Source organism: Mustela lutreola, chromosome 4 (assembly GCF_030435805.1).
Source record: "Mustela lutreola isolate mMusLut2 chromosome 4, mMusLut2.pri, whole genome shotgun sequence".
Taxonomy (NCBI): Eukaryota; Metazoa; Chordata; class Mammalia; order Carnivora; family Mustelidae; genus Mustela; species Mustela lutreola.
This window is the reverse complement of record NC_081293.1, coordinates 40,426,904-40,444,536: the sequence shown is the minus strand read 5'-3', so window position 1 is coordinate 40,444,536 and position 17,633 is coordinate 40,426,904. Positions and strand designations below refer to the sequence as shown.

General features: G+C 45.1%; 1 protein-coding gene across 4 annotated transcripts in view; it reads right to left on the bottom strand.

The window, feature by feature from the left end:
- VSTM4 (V-set and transmembrane domain containing 4) overlaps positions 1–17,633 on the bottom strand; it is a 99,927-nt gene that overhangs the window by 33,311 nt on the left and 48,983 nt on the right. For all 4 annotated transcript variants that reach the window (XM_059169635.1, XM_059169638.1, XM_059169636.1 and 1 more), the window contains one exon: positions 15,457–15,490. In XM_059169635.1, coding sequence (XP_059025618.1) covers positions 15,457–15,490 — 34 coding nt within the window. The remainder of the gene's footprint in view (positions 1–15,456; positions 15,491–17,633) is intronic.

Here is a 17,633-nt window from a genome sequence, read left to right as displayed (position 1 = left end):
TAAACTCACAAACCGGCCAAAGGAATGTGCGTTTACAAAACGCTGACCACTAAGAAGAAACAAGGGATCCAAAACTCTCAGAATTGCTTCAACACACAACTGCAAGCATAGCTTCATCTCATAGCTTTAAACTCTTCAAGTGTTTATTTTTTTCTTTCCATTATAAATTAACACACATTCATGTTTTCAAATGGTAATTACAGGCAGGAAGAAAAAGGAAAATAAATAAATCTATCCTAACCAAAACACAGCCTTTTAAAATATTTCCAGTCTTTTTCCTCTTTCTTGTTTATTTTTTTTTTAATGGACTTCTTTTTTTTTTTTTTTTTCAAGAGTAGTTTAGGTTCACAGCAAAATGGAGCAAAAGGAGAGATTTTTCATATGCCCGCCCACTCTCCCCTCGACGTGTACAACTTCCCACCATGGTGGGACATTTGTTATAACTGATGCACCTACTTCAAGATGTCATTAGCACCCAAAGTCCATAATTTACATTAGGGCTCCCTTTGGGTGAGTTCCATTGGTTTAGACAAACACATAATGTATCAGACCAAAGAGCTGAACTGCCCCAAAACCCTCTGGGCTCCACCCATTCATCCCTCCTGTCCCCCACCCCCTGGCAACCACTGATCTATTTGCTGTCTCCATAGTTCTGCCTTCTCGGGAATCTTACACAGGTGCAATTATACAATAGGTAGCCTTTTCAGAATGGCTTCTTTCACTTACTAAAAGGCATTTAAGTTTCCTCCAAGTCTTCTCATGGCTTAAGAGCTCATTTCTTTTTATCCCTGAATGATATTCCACTGTCTGGATGTACCACAGCTTTATTATGCATTCCTCTACTGTAGAAGATGTTGGTTGCTTCCAAGCTTGGGCCATTATGAGTTACACTGCCATAACCATGTCCAAGCTTTTGGACATTAAGTTTGGACATCAAGTGGACATTGTTTCAACTCCTCCTTGATTTTCATACATTGTATTTTTTTTGTCATAATCTACTTATAATTTCATGCCCTTCTTTTTACTTAATCTCTATTTTCCATATTGTTACGTCCTCATACTATTCTGATGAGAAGCTATGCCATGGCTTCCTCAGCCATTCCCCAACATCTAAGTAATATTTGACGCATGAGTGATATTGCCATACATGTATTTGTGAATCATGGTTTTCCACTCTTAGACTTGTGTTTTGGGTTAAAGTCTTAGAGCTGGGATTACAAGTTCATGGAGGAGGACCATTCGAAAGGGTATCTAACTCCCTGCGTCAAAAGGATCGCCAACAAGTTAGTCCTACATCGCAGTCACTCAGTCAATGGACAAGGGTATTTCTGTTTTCAGCCTTTTTAACACCAGGTCTAGCAGCTTTAAAAAAACCACTCGCTTAATGAATAAAACTGTAATCTCCCTTTCCTTGCATTTCTCTGACTGCCAGTGAGAAGGAGCATTTCCAGCATGTGTCTAATCGTGTTTCTGCTTTTACAAATGCCGTATGGACATCTGTTGTCATTTGCAAGGGTTCTGAGTTTTTCTTACAGGTTTGCATGCACCTTTCCCATCAGTCTGACGTATTTATTACAAACATTTCCCCCAATTCCCTTTGTTTTTGTTTGTTTTTTATTTAACTTTTTAAATTTATTTTCAGCGTAACAGTATTCATCGTTTTTGCACCACACCCAGTGCTCCATGCAATCCGTGCCCTCTCTAATACCCACCACCTGGTTCCCCCAACCTCCCACCCCCCGCAAATTGTGGCTTCTTGTTAAATGCACGGTGACTTGTTTCTTTTGCTAAAATCATGCAGTTTTCCAAGCTCAGTGTTGCCACTGAGCTTGGATCGTCCTCCCCAGCTGCATCTCACACGCTGCAGAAACCAGGATTTCTCCTTCCTCTCCCCTTTTCATGGACTTCGTTCTTTAGCTCTGCAACACAAAATGAAAGCTTTGGGACGATCATTTGTACAGATGCGTGGTCTCAGGTCCAGGGCATTCAGAAAGCTAAAAAAGATCTGCTTTGTCATCACTGTTTTCCTTCAAAACAGAAAAACTGCACTAAACTAAATTTAGCTCTAATTCATACTTCAACAATGAGAATTCCATATACAATGAGTCACCCCCATGACATGACAGATTATTTTGCTCACAGAATATTATGTTTCCCATTGAGCCAGCAAGACTGGCAGATATTTTTGACAAAGAAACTCCACATTTTGCTTCACTGACCAGAAAGTTACTCTATATCTTAGATTGGAACAAGACTGTGTTTTGTCTCTGACACAAGGGGAGTGAGTGTTGCTGGAGCCAGTCAAACCCGAAAAGATAGAGAAGAGGCCGGAAACTTGGTCTAAATGAGAGAGCTGTGTGATTGGAAAGCAGGGCTATTTGTGGAAAACAGGGCTGCTTTTCTGGCTCCACCCGGGGCCTCGTGGCTGGCACGTGTGTGACAAGTATAAGGTTCCAGGCTGGCCACCGCTCGTGGGCGTCTCCCTCCCACGTGCGTGGGGCATGTCTGCTCTGTGACACACGGTGGTTGGGTCTAGGTCTAGTGAATTGGCAGTGGACAAGGGGGTTGGGTCAGCACCAAAGCAGGTTCCACTCTGATTAGAGGGGTGACCCTGGATGAGTCTCTCGCTTCCTGGGCCTCATCTGCCCATCTGTAAAATGGGGAGACCCACACTTGGCATCTATCACAAAGAGTTATCATGAAGGTCAGAAGGGCTAGTAGCGCTGACCTGCAACCCTGGTGTGTGGTGCAGGGGGAAATGCTTCATGGCGTGCTGCAGGAGAACAAAGTTTTCCCCTGGGTACCTCCTGGCATCATGTCTTTGCCTTGAGGGGAGGGCTACGAGTTAGAAATTAAACTTCGATCAGAAAGTCTTTCCTCCTGAGATGGTCCAGCATGCCTTCCTATTGCCACAGAGAGAGCGGTGTCAGCTAAGAATCAGCACCAGCACACAGCCTGCGGATAACGAGGAAGAGGAAGAGGCTACAGCCTGAGCAGTGGGAGTTGCCCCAACACGCTGGAGGCAGCAGGCCACCTGGATTTCTAGGTCCTGAGCACACTGGGAGCAACTATATTTTGCCGAATTTAAATGATTAAGAGTGATATTTGCCTCTAGCCTGTGCAAAGCACCATGAGAAGTGCGTGATATCCACAGTCCTGGACACTCCCCGATGGGGAAAATGAAACCTCAGAGAAGTCCAGGCAGGAGACGTGGGATCTGATCCAGGTTGGCCTGTCTCCCTGGCCCTGAAGCAAGGATGCTGGGTCCAGCCCCAGACAGCAGAGAATAAGAAAACTAGGACAGGAAGAGGGTAGATCCAGCCAGATCCACAATGGCTGCTCTGGGCTTAAACCAGCTCCCTAAACAGAAAGCACTGAAAGGCGAGATCAGCATTCCACTGCATCCAAGTGTGTACTAAATCTGGGCCTCTTACAGCTGCTAAACCTTGCCTGGGTTGGGGGAAGAGGGGGCCAACCTGAGTGCTGGACACTTGGAGGCAGGAGCTGGGGCTGGTGCCCAAAACCAAGGATTATCCTGGTCCGAAATTAGGCAGAGGAGCAGGGGAGTATGTACTTATACCTGGAATGATCTGGAATAAGTGATGTCAGCTGTCAAAATGGAGGTGGGAGGGGGTAGTCTGGCCATGTGGAAATTTGGTGCCTCTGAAGTGTTCAGAAACAGGAAAAAACAACAACAATAAAACAGCACAAGCGGAACTGAACCCCCCCAAACAAAGAACATAACTGTAAGAAAGATCCACAGATCCAGCCACATCTTGCCTCCACAACTAAATGTGAGATCAAAGCACCCTCATACTGAAGCACGGTGCCTGTGGCATAGGCATCCTCGCCCAATCATCCGTGCCCGTCCTAATGCCTGCCTCTCCCTGGGATCATACTAGAGGTGCGGCTAACCAACCATTCATGCCAAGGGGCTTTAATACATCCGACCCGAGCCCCCCAGATGCCAAGCTTTTCCCTTGGTGCAGGGCAATCTTTGCGTCTCAGCACAACCACTGTGAATCAGAATGCCTCCTTGAGGTCTGTCTAATCTTGTTTCCCATAGAATAAGCAGGCGCCCTCGTCGCTGGGCACACAGCAGTCGGTCACATGCTGCAAGGGGATTTGCTGTGGTTTGAACTGGGATGGCCAGAGATGCCAAGTGTTGTCTGTCAGTCAGAAAGCCATTCGGGAACAAGGCTGAGGACAACGCGCTGGTTCAGATCCTGCCGACCTTCCCCCAGGCCTGCTTCTTGGAGCCATCGCCCCCCACCCCAGCACTTCTTGCTCCACGCCGTCTTTGGAAAATCATTGCTTTTGCAGAAATGTCCACGTGCTTCCTTTCCTCCTGCCCACGGAGCTCAGTTGTGACAGCGGCAGTGCCCAAGAAGGGTCCCCAGAGGACCATGAACTCCTTGCCAAACAGCTCTGAGCTCTCCTTGCCAAGATTCCCTGCAGCACACTCATGAACTGTTAACCCTGCACCCTACAACATCAAGTGCGCCGTCTTGAAGGAGGAACACTGCAGAGGCAACTCACTGTCATTACCAGTTATGGTCAATTAAATCTCAGTAAGCTATAGGGAGAAGAGCGATTACAGTCCTCCACCCCCAGGATGGCTGCCACTGAGAAAGGCCAATGGTTCCGGCAAGGGGGCAAATTTCCCGACATCTCGCTCGAGGCTTTGGGACGTGCTCTGCAGGCCTCCTGCGCCACTGGACTACTCATGCCAGGAGCAGCTTGGAAGTTGTAGGACTCCCCGCTCAAGATGGACGAAGGGCACCACCCACTCCCATGACTTCCTTGAAATGACTCTTTTCATAAATGGCATTTCACACATGCCAAGAACCTAGAACCATGTCTGGTGTGCCATGAGAGTGAAATGGGTCTCACGTGCTATTACCTTACTGGGATTGCTGTCATCATTACTGTGGAATCTCCTCTCGGAGTCCTGGAGTAGGGAGCCAGACATGACAGAGCTCTCTGTGCCTCCAGCCAGCACCGGTGCCCTTCGCAAAGCCCGGCAGACCCTCGGCAGTCACGGTGTGTTACTTCTGCTGCTTTCCCTCTGTGATGTCTTGGTGTGCGCATTCCAAGCAGCAGCAGAGGAAAGCTATTCCTTTGTGACGGAGTTGCCAAGGCGTCTCCTGGTCCACAGCCTCCGTGGCCTTTCATCGTAAATGCTTTACACAGCCCGAGAGGCTCTGCTGGGGCCTCTTTGTTAAGGCTGTTCCTCTGCAGTCCCTGCCAGCTTTGTGATCATGAGTACACATTCCACAGGCCACGGCTTTTGTCTGTGATTGTAAAATCTCTGAACACAGACTGGAGAGATCGGGAGGGGCTTCATTAATATTTAGCGGTTCCATGCAGGGTTCTCTCATCTTGAGTTGTAAGAATAACGGCAGAGAGAGGTCACTGGGGGCATATGGCCAGGATCTAGCATCTGAACCCCTAGGGCTGAGGGTATATGTTTGGGGGGGGGAATCTACCCCAGCTCCCTCTGGCCACCGTGCTTCGTTCGGGCTGGTCCCCTAGCCCTAAGGGGTGACTGTGTTTTCTGTCAGGAAGGAAGACAGCTCCTTCGTTAGGCCAGTAGGGAATGCACCTGCCACCACCTTTCTCTTCCCGAGGGGAGGCAGCCTGACCTGAGGACAGACCAAGCCTTGAGGCAGCACTGCCCAGAGACAGGCTGGGAATGGAAGCCACCATCATGATGACAGCGTGTCTCCTAGATAGAGCTTCCTCGAGGCCCACCCACCACGGCATCCCTAGTTAGATGAGTCAGCCAAGTCCCTTCCAGGGTAATAGCATCTGTGCTAGCTTTCCTGTCACCTGGAATCAAGAGGTTTGTAAATAGTACAGAGGACTAGCTATTTATCTAATAGTTGGCAGTTTTATTCCTGTTCTTAGTCTGGGGAGACTAATTTGTGCCTTACAGGGTTTTATGGGGATTAGAAATAAATCCCATAAAGTGTTCAGAAGTGGAGGTGCAGGGGCACACGGTGAGTCATTATGAGGAATTAGCCCAACAGCCACTGAGAGCTCCTTGAATCCTCAGAGCGACCCTGAGCGATAGGGACAGAGGCAAATTTGTACCCATTTTGTGAAGAGTGAAAATTCCCAAAGAAGCCAAGTGGCCCAAGGTCACCAAGCTGCCGGGTGGCATGGCTCCAGCGGACACCAAATCCAGGTGGAATGTCCTTCACATTACGTGAGGAACAACCACCAGGGTCCATCTCACAGGCCAGCCCTCCTCATGCCTGCTTCGGCCTGGGGGCTACGGAAGGGCACTGAGCTGGAGAGCTGAGGCAGGAGAGGGGGTGAGGATGAGAGGGCCAGCAAGGATGTCGGGGATGCAGGGTGGGGGCCGGGAGACACAGCACCTGCGTCTGCCATCCCTGCGCTCGCCACCTTCCATGCTCCGGTGAACGTGGCCAGCAGGGAAGGCGTTTAGTGTGTGGGCTCAAGCCAACCAACGACAACAACAATGGTTGGAACTTTCGTAAATGGGTGCCTAGACCAGAGCGCGTTGACCTTTCAAAGTCAGGGGCGTGGAGCGCAGCTGCAGCTGCAGCCAGCCTCTGTGGCTGAACCCTTCCCACTTCTCCTTCCACGGCCCTGACTTCCTGGAGCTTCTCCTCCTTGTTCATCTGAGCGAATGCCAGGACGGAAGCCCTCACAAGCAAGTCTGAGCTTCCCAGGCTGGCATCCCTCGCTGCCCCATCCCTGCCCAGCAAAGACCTCACCACCATCCACACTCCTTGTGCATCACTTTCCATCTGTAGAATGGGACAATCACAGCACCCGCTCACACGATGCTGTGAAGAATGAAGATGGTGTGTGGCAAGGCTTAGCCCTGTGCCCATCCCTGGCCTTCTCCTCCAGCCTCTATTTCCTGGTGCTCTGCCCGGAATCTCCATAGAACCTCACTGCTGTGGACCAAGTGCCGCCAGCCCCCCAGCCTCCTACCCTCTGTACCCCTCTCTCCCCACTTCTGTGTGCTGTGCTTTCCCAACTCTCTTCTGGAACACTCTTACCCCTCTTTCAATACTTGGCCCAAATCCCATCTCCAGGAAGCTTTCCCTACCACCCACCGACTGGGAAGATGGGGTTAGCAGGGCCTCTTTGCTGTGCCCACGTCAGCTTTGTGGGTAGCACATGGTTTTGCTTCTCTAGTTCTCCCATTCAGTGTGGACCTCAAGGGCATGGGCTGTGTGTTATTTCATCCCTGCCCTCCAGGCCTTATAAAAAGTCCTCTATAGAAGAATCACCCATAAGTATGACTGAATAATAACAGAACCACTTGCATAAAGCTCACCATATACCAGGACCATTGGAAGAACTTTTTACAGACTAACTAATTCAATCCTCCCAGCCCCACTATGCGCTAGGACTTTCTCTGCCCCCATTTCATCAGAGAGGTTGAAGAACTAGCCAAAGTCACACAGCAATCAGTACCCAAGTCCAGATTTGAACTGAGGCAGCCTGGCCTCAGAATCTTTAAACATCCCAGTGGATTACCTTTCAAAAAAGAAACAAATTCTGTAATACTACCGCTCTGCAATATTGTGAAAATAAAGCAAGTGGGAACCTATCTAAGTTTGGAATCGACGTGTTCACATTCGTTCTGAAATCATTTCTGCCTTCACGCTAAGATCCTGAACAAATCAATTATTAATTAAATCCCATACTCCAGCTATAGGAGTGTGTTTAAAAAAACAAAAACAAAAACAAAACCTCTGATGGTTCAGGGAAAAAAACGGAAAATGTTTTAAATTAAGCTCACAAACCACAGTAAGCCTGTGCCTGTAATTTATCCAACATATAAATGGTCTACACCCCTGCTTATCCACAAGAAGGCGTAGGAACCAGAACACATGAAGAAGGCTTGGATTACTTCGGTCTCCTAACTGCCGTTGGCACAGGGAACATGCTGTCTGCTTCAATTTCTCCCATTTGCAAATACTTTATTACCTCAAACCCATAAGGAGAGGTCAAGCAACAGGTCAGGAAATCTACTGGAAATTGCCTTTTTGTCCATGTCCACCTTCTTGGCAACTTTCTTGAACTTGACCTATAGGAAGGAAGGCATCTGGATCCATGGAAGAGGTATCATGGTGTGGGGACCTACCACATCTCTATGTGAATGGTGGCATTTCGTTTCAAATGTGACTTTCTGGGACCTTTAGGGGCAGTTCCATGCTTACCCATTGAGCTGCTGTCAGGGAGCGGCCATCCCCGGGGAAGGCCCATTTACAATCCTGCAAAATCTTGACAGGCTCCCTCTAGCCCAGCCTTCTGCTCCAGAAGAACACTTAGCCATGGGAAAGAAACAGCCTCCCAGCCCCAAAGTCAATGCCCGCCCCCGCAGGAGATGGCAACTTCCGACTCTGGGAACGACACACATTCAAGATGAGACTTGTTTTCCTTCTGTATGAACTTCTCGCAAAAAGTCATTGAAAGCCCTAGGGTCTCCAAATTCTTGCCCAGTCACTCAGCAGGCCTTCTCTTGGTGACCGCAGTCTCAGCGCCAGCATGGCCCCATCCTGAGGGTCCCTCCCCTGCCTGAGGGTTTCCGTTCCTGGCATCTCGCCCTGGCCCTGCGCTTTCTGCCCATTTTCCCTAAGGAGGAAGTGGTCAGAGGACAGAGAAGAGCACTGATGCTGGATAACAGCTTGAGAAATCTCCAGGCCCAGCCGCCCACTGCCACAGCACACATGGGGCTGGGATCTGGGAGCCCCCGGCACGACAGGGACAAGAGAAACTGCCTGGGCTGCAGAAGCAGAGCAGAGAGCCGGCCAGAACCTGCTGGAAGGCAAGGACTGACCGGTTCACTTGCGAGGCATCGTGGCAGGGAATCTGGGCTGCACGAAGTCAGATAGGCCTGAGACTCTGATCAGGAAGATGAACACTGTCGACTTGTGTTCATCTGCATGGTCCTGGGGTGCAGTGCAGTAGAGGCAGCTTTGTAGAGGTTGATCTATTGGCTGGTCCCCCAAGAGGCATGCCCATGGAGAGAGCTTGACTCAGGCACTGAAACAGACTCACTGAGAGCACCAGCTAGCAGAGGGGCAGCCCGGTAGGTATCCCGGGCCTGGAGAAGACCAGACTCTCCTGCCCACCAGGCTGCGGTAGCGCCTCACTATACTCCAGTCTTAGCACCAGCTCAGGAGAGGGGCCTCCTACAGGTCAGACTTAGGAGGGACAGGGAGGAGCCCAAACACCAGCACTGCTTGCTAACCATGAAAAGCCAAACAGGAGGCCATAGCAAGCAAACCCTGAGAAGCACTGGCAGGCTGGCCCTGCACAGCCTCTGAGCTCCCCAGCCATAACCTCCCCAGCCCCCCACATCTGAAATGCCAGGCCCTGCGGAGCACATGCTTTTGGAAAGAAACAAGTACCTTTATGGAGAGATAATTTAGTCATCATAAAATTCATTGATCTTAAGTATACAATTCAATAATTTAGGGTAGATTTATCAAGGGGTGCAAACAAAACTACACTACACTTCTGGAACATTTCTATTCCCCCTTGCCCTTTTGCCCATTTATAGTTAATTCCTACTCCCACCGTCAGCCTTAAGCAACTGTTTTCTGTTCCTATAAATTTACCTTTTCTGGACATTCCAAATAGATGATATCATGCCATACATAATTTTTTGCATCTGGTCTAGTTTGCTTGGTATAACGTTTCTGAGGTTCATCCGTGTGCCGCATGTATCAGCACTCTGTTCCTTTTTATTAGCAAACTGTATTTTAGTGAATGGATTCCTCAATGGTGTTTAACCATTCACCAGTTCTTGGCTGTATTCAGACTGTTTCCAGCTTCTGGTTATTATGAACAAAACAGCTATGAACAACAGTATGTTTGTGTGTGCATGGACAGATGCTTTCGTTTCTCTGGGACCGATTTTCTGGGTCCTATGGTGAGTATGTGTTTAATGCTTTAAGAAACTACCAAATTGATTTCCAAAGCGGCTACACCCTTTCACATTTCCACCTGCAACAAACAGGGTTCCAGTTTCTCTACATCCTCACCAACACTGGACATTGTCTTTTTATCGCTCTTAGAGCGGGTATGAATAATGAACATATTTTCATGAACTTGTTAGCCCTTTTGCGTATCTTCTTTAGGGACGTATGTACTCAAATTTGTTTTGTCCATTTTAAATTGTGTTATTTGGCATCTTATTATTGAGTTGCAAGAGATCTTTCTGTATTTTATCCCAGCATTATTTGTTGAAAAGATCATGCCTTCTCAAAATTTTCTGAATTACTTTGTGAGGGGCTGGTATTATATTTTCCTTTAATTCTTGATATATCTCACCAGTAAAGCAGTGTGGGCCTGGGCTTTTCCTGGTTGGAAAGATTTTAGCTAACAATTCAATTTCTTGACTTACTGCAGGTTTATTCACTTTATAGATTCCTTTTTAAATCAATTTTGGTAGTTTGTGTCTTTCTAGGAATTTTTCCATTTTATCTATGTTGTTTAATTTGTTAGAACCAATGTGTTCATAATATTTTCTTATAATCCTTTTAACTTTGGTTGAGTCTGTAGTGATTCCTTCTTTTTCTTTTCTTTTTTTTTTTTTTTTTTTTAACTTTAAATAGGCTCCAAGGCCAGCATGGAGGTCAATGCAGGGCTTGAACTCACAACCCTGAGATCAAGAATTGAGCTTAGATAAGAGCCAAATGTTTAATCGACTGAGCCACCCCAGAGCTCCAGCTATTTCTTTTTTGCTTCCTGATTTGGTAATTGGTTTTTCCTCTTTTTTATTTTCCTGTATAGTCTACTTAAGATCTGTCAATTTTATTGATCTTTTCAAAGAACAAAGTTTGGCTTTATTGATTTTTCTCTGTGCACGTGTGTGTTTTTTCCATGTCATAGATTTCTGTTGTGATCTTTGTTATACCCTTTCTTCTGCTTACTGTGGATTTCACTTGGTCTTATTTTTCTGGTTAACTATGGTGAAAGCTTAGGTTATTGATTTGAAGTCTTTCTTCTTGTCTAATATAGGCATTTAAAGCCATAATTTTTTCTTGAAGCACTGCTTTAGCAGCATCTTGTAAGTTTTGATGTGTTTTGTTTTCATTTGTATTTAATTCAAAATATTTTCTAATTTCTCTTGTAATTTCTTCTTTGTATTATTTAGAAGTGTGTTGTTTTAAATTTTGAAATGTTTGGAAATCTCCCAGATTCCTTCTGTCATTAATTTCTATTCAATTCTGTTGCTCAGAGAACAACCTTTGTATGATTTCTTACATACATAAAATTGGTAAATTTATGTGGATTTGTTTTGTGGCGTAGATATATGGTCTGTCCTGGTGGATATTCCCAGTGCACTTGACAAGTATGGTATGTGGTCATTGGGTAGAGCATTCCATGTCAAGTAAAATTGCTTGATGTTCTATGCCCTTGTTGATTTTCTGTCTTGGTATTCTATCAATTTCTGAGAGTGGACCATTTGCAATCTCCAACTATCATTCTAGAATCACCAATTTCATCTTTCCTTTTTCTTTTTTTCTTCATGGATGCTGAGGCTCTGTTGTTAGGCCCACGTTCCTTTATAATTGTTGTACCTTCCTGGTGGTATTAATCCTTCACAATTTGTAATTTCCTTCTTGGTCTCTCATCCTATTTCTTGTCTTAAAATTATATCTTATCTGATATTAATTCAGCTACCATGTCTCTTGCTACTATTTGCACAGTGTTATTCTCTCCTTTGGGTGTTCTCCATACCCACTCCCCATGTGTGTTGTCTCAGTGAGAAATATAATTGCCCTAACTGTGACCAAAAGCTCAGACTAGCAGCATTGTTGGCCCTCCTTGCTCAACTCCCCTAAGAAGGTCACCTCCCGGGATACTGCTGCTGAACGTGAGCACTGCACACTGCTCTAAGCCACATGAGCCCCCTTCTAACAACAGAGCATCTGGTGGTCCTCGCAGCACTCCCTGCTCTGAAAGAAGCTCACCAACAAAGGAAGAGGGAAGGGTTTCAGAGCAAACAGAGGCCAAAACCCCACCAGACCCCACTGTCAGCAGCAGCTTAGCAGTTTTTTCAGTATAAAAGGCTCTCCGTTTAGCATACACCTGTGGTCTTCCCAGAGTGTTAGAATAATTATTTTTGTTGATTTGGTTCAATTAAAAGCTGCCTTTGTGGGGAGAGGCTTTGCTGATGTCTTCACTTAGCCATAGTCAGACATCTCTCCCAGGGACACGAGCATTTGCATTCAGTGCCTATAAGTTCCACAAAGCAGGGATTTCTATCTCTCTTCTTCACTGTTGGTCTACTCCAAACAACAACCTGGAAGGTGGTGAACTCTCAATAAAAGAAGTTTATATTTTGATTTTAGTAATAGGGTTTCTCTGGATCCCAAACTCAGCAGCAGAAATGCACAGCAGTCAGGTATACGGACTGCTGGGGCTATAGAGAGATCCTCCAGAGACATCCAAATTCACATCCAACTGAAGTATTTATGAAGATAACTGCAGATTCACATACAGTCATAAGAAATAAAGCAGAGAGATCTTGGGTACACTTTACCCATTTCCTCCCAGCAGTCAGTCTCCTAAGAACCAGATATTTGATTCACTGATTTTTCTCTATTGTTTTGCTCTTTTCAGTTTCATCGGTTTCTTCTTTGACCTTTATCATTTCATTCTTTTCTGCCTGCTTTGGGTTTATTTTGCTCCTTTCCTAATTTTCTGAGGTGAGACTTCAGATTGTTGATTTGAGGGCTTTCCTAATTCCTAATGCAAGCATTTAAGGCCATACATCTCCCCATCAGCACTGCTTTAAAGGCATCACACACGTTTTGTTGCATTTATTCTTATTTTTGGTCAATACTCTGTATTTTTTTTTTATTTCCTCTGAGACTTCCTCTTTGATCCATGCATTATTTTTAAAGTGTGCTGTTTCATTTCCGTGTGTTTGTATGAGTTCCATTGCTTTAAGGTTGCTGAGGTTTGTTTTAAAGCCCAACATTTGGTCTAAGATAGGCTAGATCTTATGGCGAATGTTCTGCGGGGGCTGGAAATACACGTGTTCTGCCGGTGGTGGTCCGAGTGTTCAATCTGTATCAATTTGGGCCTGTCCTTGATTGCGGTGTTTAGATCTTCTATACCCTTACGAACTTCTGTTCAGAAGGTCTCCTGGCTGCTGAGAAGGGGTACTGGAGCTGCCCTCTGTAACTGTGGATTTATCTCTTTCTTCTTTCAGCTCTTTTTTCTTTGCTTTATATACTTGGTAGTTCTCCTGTTTGGTGTGTATACATATATTTAGGGTCTTTATCCTGGTGGATTGATCCTGTCATCATTATCAAATGTCCCTCTTTGTTTCTAGTAAGTATCTCTACTCTAAAGTCTATTTTATCATATTATTAGTCTACCCACTCCAGATTTTTTTTGGTTTTGTTTATAAGGTAGAACTTTTTCCATCCTTTTATTTCAACCTACCTAATTCACCGGGTTTGTAGTGAGTTTCTTGTAAAGAGCATATACACATGTTGTGTGTGTGTGTGTGTGTGTGTTTAATCCACTCTGTCAATCTCTGTCATTTGACTAATGTATTTAAACTGTTTAAGTTTTAAACCAGGTAAGAGAAACAGTATGTTAGCAATTAAGTCTGTCATTTTATGATCTGTTTTCTGTTTATTTCCTGTGTTTTTCATTCATCTGTCCCTTTATGTTACTGAAACATATTTTAGGATTCTGTCTTTATTTCTCTATACTGTTTTGGGGTGTATTTTTTTCATAGTCACTTTAATGGTTGCTTTGAGCGTGATAAATAAATGTGTGACTTACCAAATTTCTATCACTTTGAGGGAAGTGTAAAAACCTCACTTCTATTTAGGTGACTTTCCCCTCCCCACTTCTAAATATCTTAATGCTTTTCCTGAGTATCAGATGGTTTTATAATTTTTGTTTTGATTACAAGATATTATTTTTTTTAAGATTTTATTTATTTATTTGTCAGAGAGAGAGAGAGAGGAGTGAGAGTGAGCACAAGCAGACAGAGTGGCAGGCAGAGGCAGAGGGAGAAGCAGGCTCCCTGCCGAGCAAGGAGCCCGATGTGGGACTCGATTCCAGGACGCTGGGATCATGACCTGAGCCGAAGGCAGCCGCCCAACCAGCTGAGCCACCCAGGCGTTCCACAAGATATTATTTTTAAAACTCATGAGGAATAGAATAGCTTACTTATGTCCCCATATTTCTGCTCTACTGTTGATCTTCTTCCCTAATGCATCAAGTCTTTCTCTTCTATTTCAAAAATTTATTTTGGCCTTTCTTTTAATGTAGGACCCATAGTGACAAATTCTTTCAGTTCTCCTTCATCTGAGAATGTCCTTATTTCCCCTTTATTCCTAAAGGACAGTTGGGCTGGATATAGAATTCGTAGTTGACAGTTCTTCTCTTTTGATATTTGAAAATGTGCCACTTCTTGGGCTGCCTGGGTGACTCAGTCAGTTAAATGCCCAGCTCTTAATTTGGGCTCAGCTCAGGATCTCAGGGTCGTGAGATCAAGCCCCACATCAGGCTCTGTGCTTAACGAGGAGTCCACTTGCGATTCTCTCTCTCCCTCTCCCCCTCCACCCCTTACCCTGCTCGTGCTCTCTCTCTCCTTTGCTCTCCCCCTAAAATTAATTAATTAATTAATTAATTAATTAAATACTTTAAAGAGAAAATGTACTACTTCTTTCTGCTTTCCATCAATTCCAATGAAAACTGCACTGTCATTCCAATTTGTGTTCCCCATAAGTAATGGATTGTTTCACTCTCATTGCTTTTAAGATTTGTTTTTCTTTGCCTTTCATCATTTTTCTTCTTACCCCCTTTCAGAGTCCTCCTTTGGTTGTCTCTGGCATTATTTTCAGGGTTTATGGTTGTGCTTAGCAGGGAAGAGCAGGGAGAAACTGACCTATGCCATTGTGCCTGAACCAGAAGTCTCAAATTTCTACACACTATGAATTTGCAATGTCTGCTGTAACTGTTATGTTACCTGTGAGGTGTGTTCCACCAGTTAGAAGGCTAGCATCTCAGCACATGTATTTCTAATGGCCACATTCTACAGAGAAGGGCATAGGGCAAGCAGGCACTGGTGGAAGGGAATTAGGAGGATTTGTGGCCAGAAAGCATCAAAGTGCTTCAGTCTAGCTGCTAGCTTCCTCCTACACAGGGGAAACAGCTGTCCAAGAGCAGGTGCCAAGGCTCCTCCAGCCGCCATGTTGAACCAGCATGAGTTATATTTTCTCTGGAATCTGGGTGTAAAAACCAGAGCACGGAATCTAGAAGCACGCAAGTGCATGAAGAACACACATTTTTAGGCCAAACTGCAAACTACCATGCAGGTAGTTTGCAGCTAGGTAAAGATACAAATTAAGCCAATTTCGTGGTAATATCAATAGAAAGGAAAATATCAAAGAGTTTCATTTGAAAAAAGAAAGAAAGTATTCCTACCTGTTCTGGGGACATTTCACCAAATAATGTCTCGCTGTAAAATGAAAAGAAATAGATAAATAAATAAATGTAAATAAATATTACTTTAGAAGCCTGTGCTCCAGGAATCACCAGGGAACGTAGGTACCCAGGCGTTGCCCAGATGTTTGTACAAGCCACTTCTTGGGGCTTTCATACTTCTTTTTGGATGAGTAAGCATAACCATAGCATGGATACCACATTGACTTAATACTGTTCCACACCTAGACTGAGCCAGGCATGAACCATATATCCCAGATCTCTTAGTTTGATGACCTAAAACAGTCTTTTTTTTTTTTTTTTTTTTTTTCCCAAGCCAGGTTGAGGTGGTTCTGATCTGGAAGGTCTTAGAGTAACAATCACCCAACTTGGAAGCTCTGCCTTAGTCATGAGAAAGCCTTTGGGGACAACCTGTTTCCACTTAGATGCTCCTCTCTGCAAACTGGCATTTTGTTCTCTGATCAACACTCTTCTGGGGGCAGGGGGGGTGTGTTGGAAAGACAGTCTTAGAGCAAGACATCCTCCACAGTAGGTCTCATAGTGAAAAAAAAATATTCTAGCAGCAGAGGAAAAACAAGAAGAACTAGGCAGTTATCCTAATAAGTGGACAATCTAATCTCACAATTGAGTTCACTTCAAATAGAAGCAAAGCCATGGGCTCCGGAGGTGGGTGGTGGATCATTACATTGATGGTCCCAATGAATCGCACCTCCCTGTGTCTGTCCACACCGCTGTGAAACTGCTTGACTGCCAGACGTGCTTTGGTCAATGAAATAATAACCAATATGTCGCAAGCAAAGGCCTAACCGGCCCCTGTGCTCTGAGGTTTGCTCATTTGTTGTTTCATTGCAGGGAACTCTTCTGCTACCACGTAAAGAAGCCTGGCTAGCCTACTGAGAGATGAGACCATATTGAACAGGCACAAGTCACCCCAGCTGAGGCCCCAGAGCAGCCAGGCCACAGCTCATCCACCAGCAGGCTGCAGCAAAGGAGGGACTTCAGCGAAGACCAGAAAAAATGTTCAGCTAAGCCCAGCCGAAACTGCTGACCGATGGAATTGTGAGCAAATAAAATCCTTTTACTTTTAAGCTGCTACACTTGGCATGATCTGTCCTGCAGGTGACCAGGGCTGGTTCCAGACCAGCATGACAGGGGCTCTGCTTTAGAAAGGGCTTTTTGCAATGTCCATGGTCACCAAACTGTGGAAAGAACCAAGATGCCTTTCAACTGACGAATGGATAAGGAAGATTTGGTCCATATACACTATGGAGTATTATGCCTCCATCAGAAATGAAAACCCAACTTTTGTATCAACATGGAGGGGACTGGAAGAGATTATGCTGAGTGAAATAAGTCAAACAGAGAGAGTCAGTTATCATATGGTTTCACTTACTTATGGAGCATAAGAAATAACACGGAGGACATGGGGAGATGGAGAGAAGGGAGTTGGGGGAAACTGGAGGGGGAGATGAACCACAGGAGACTATGGACTCTGAAAAACAATCTGAGGGTTTTGAAGGGGCGGGGGGTGGGAGGTTAGGTGAGCGTGGTGGTGGGTATTACGGAGGGCACGTATTGCATGGAACACTGGGTGTGGTGCGTAAACAATGAATTTTGTTACACTGAAAATAAATAAATAAATAAATAAATAAATAAATAAATAAAAACACTAATTCAAAAAGAAAAAAAAAAAAGGCTTTTTAGGTTTACCTGTTACTACTCCCTTTTAGTGCATAAACTCTTTCTATAGCCTATTTACCGAGCACCTACTCTGTGCTGGATAATTTACAGTCGTGGCAATAATAAAACCATAATTAGTTTTACGGAACATTTCATGTTCCTGGCCTGACTCTAGGCTTATTAAATAAATCCGTGATCATGTGTCTGCGGTTTGCAAACCGGTGGGCAATCCTAGGAAGGGCAGTGTTAAGGAAATCGCTTTCTAGATCCTCACCTAGCACAGTGTTCTTTCTTCCAGAATTCATTCTCCCAGAACATGCCCGAGCTCTGGCTGCATTCCTTTCCTCCCTCCCCATCACATCACTGTTTCTCTTCACAAAATCAAGGCATACCTCTCACCCATCCTGACTTGTGCTATGGAGGTAAAACACAGGAGGCACCAAATGAGAAATGATTTGAAAAGTTGGTGCCAGTGTTGA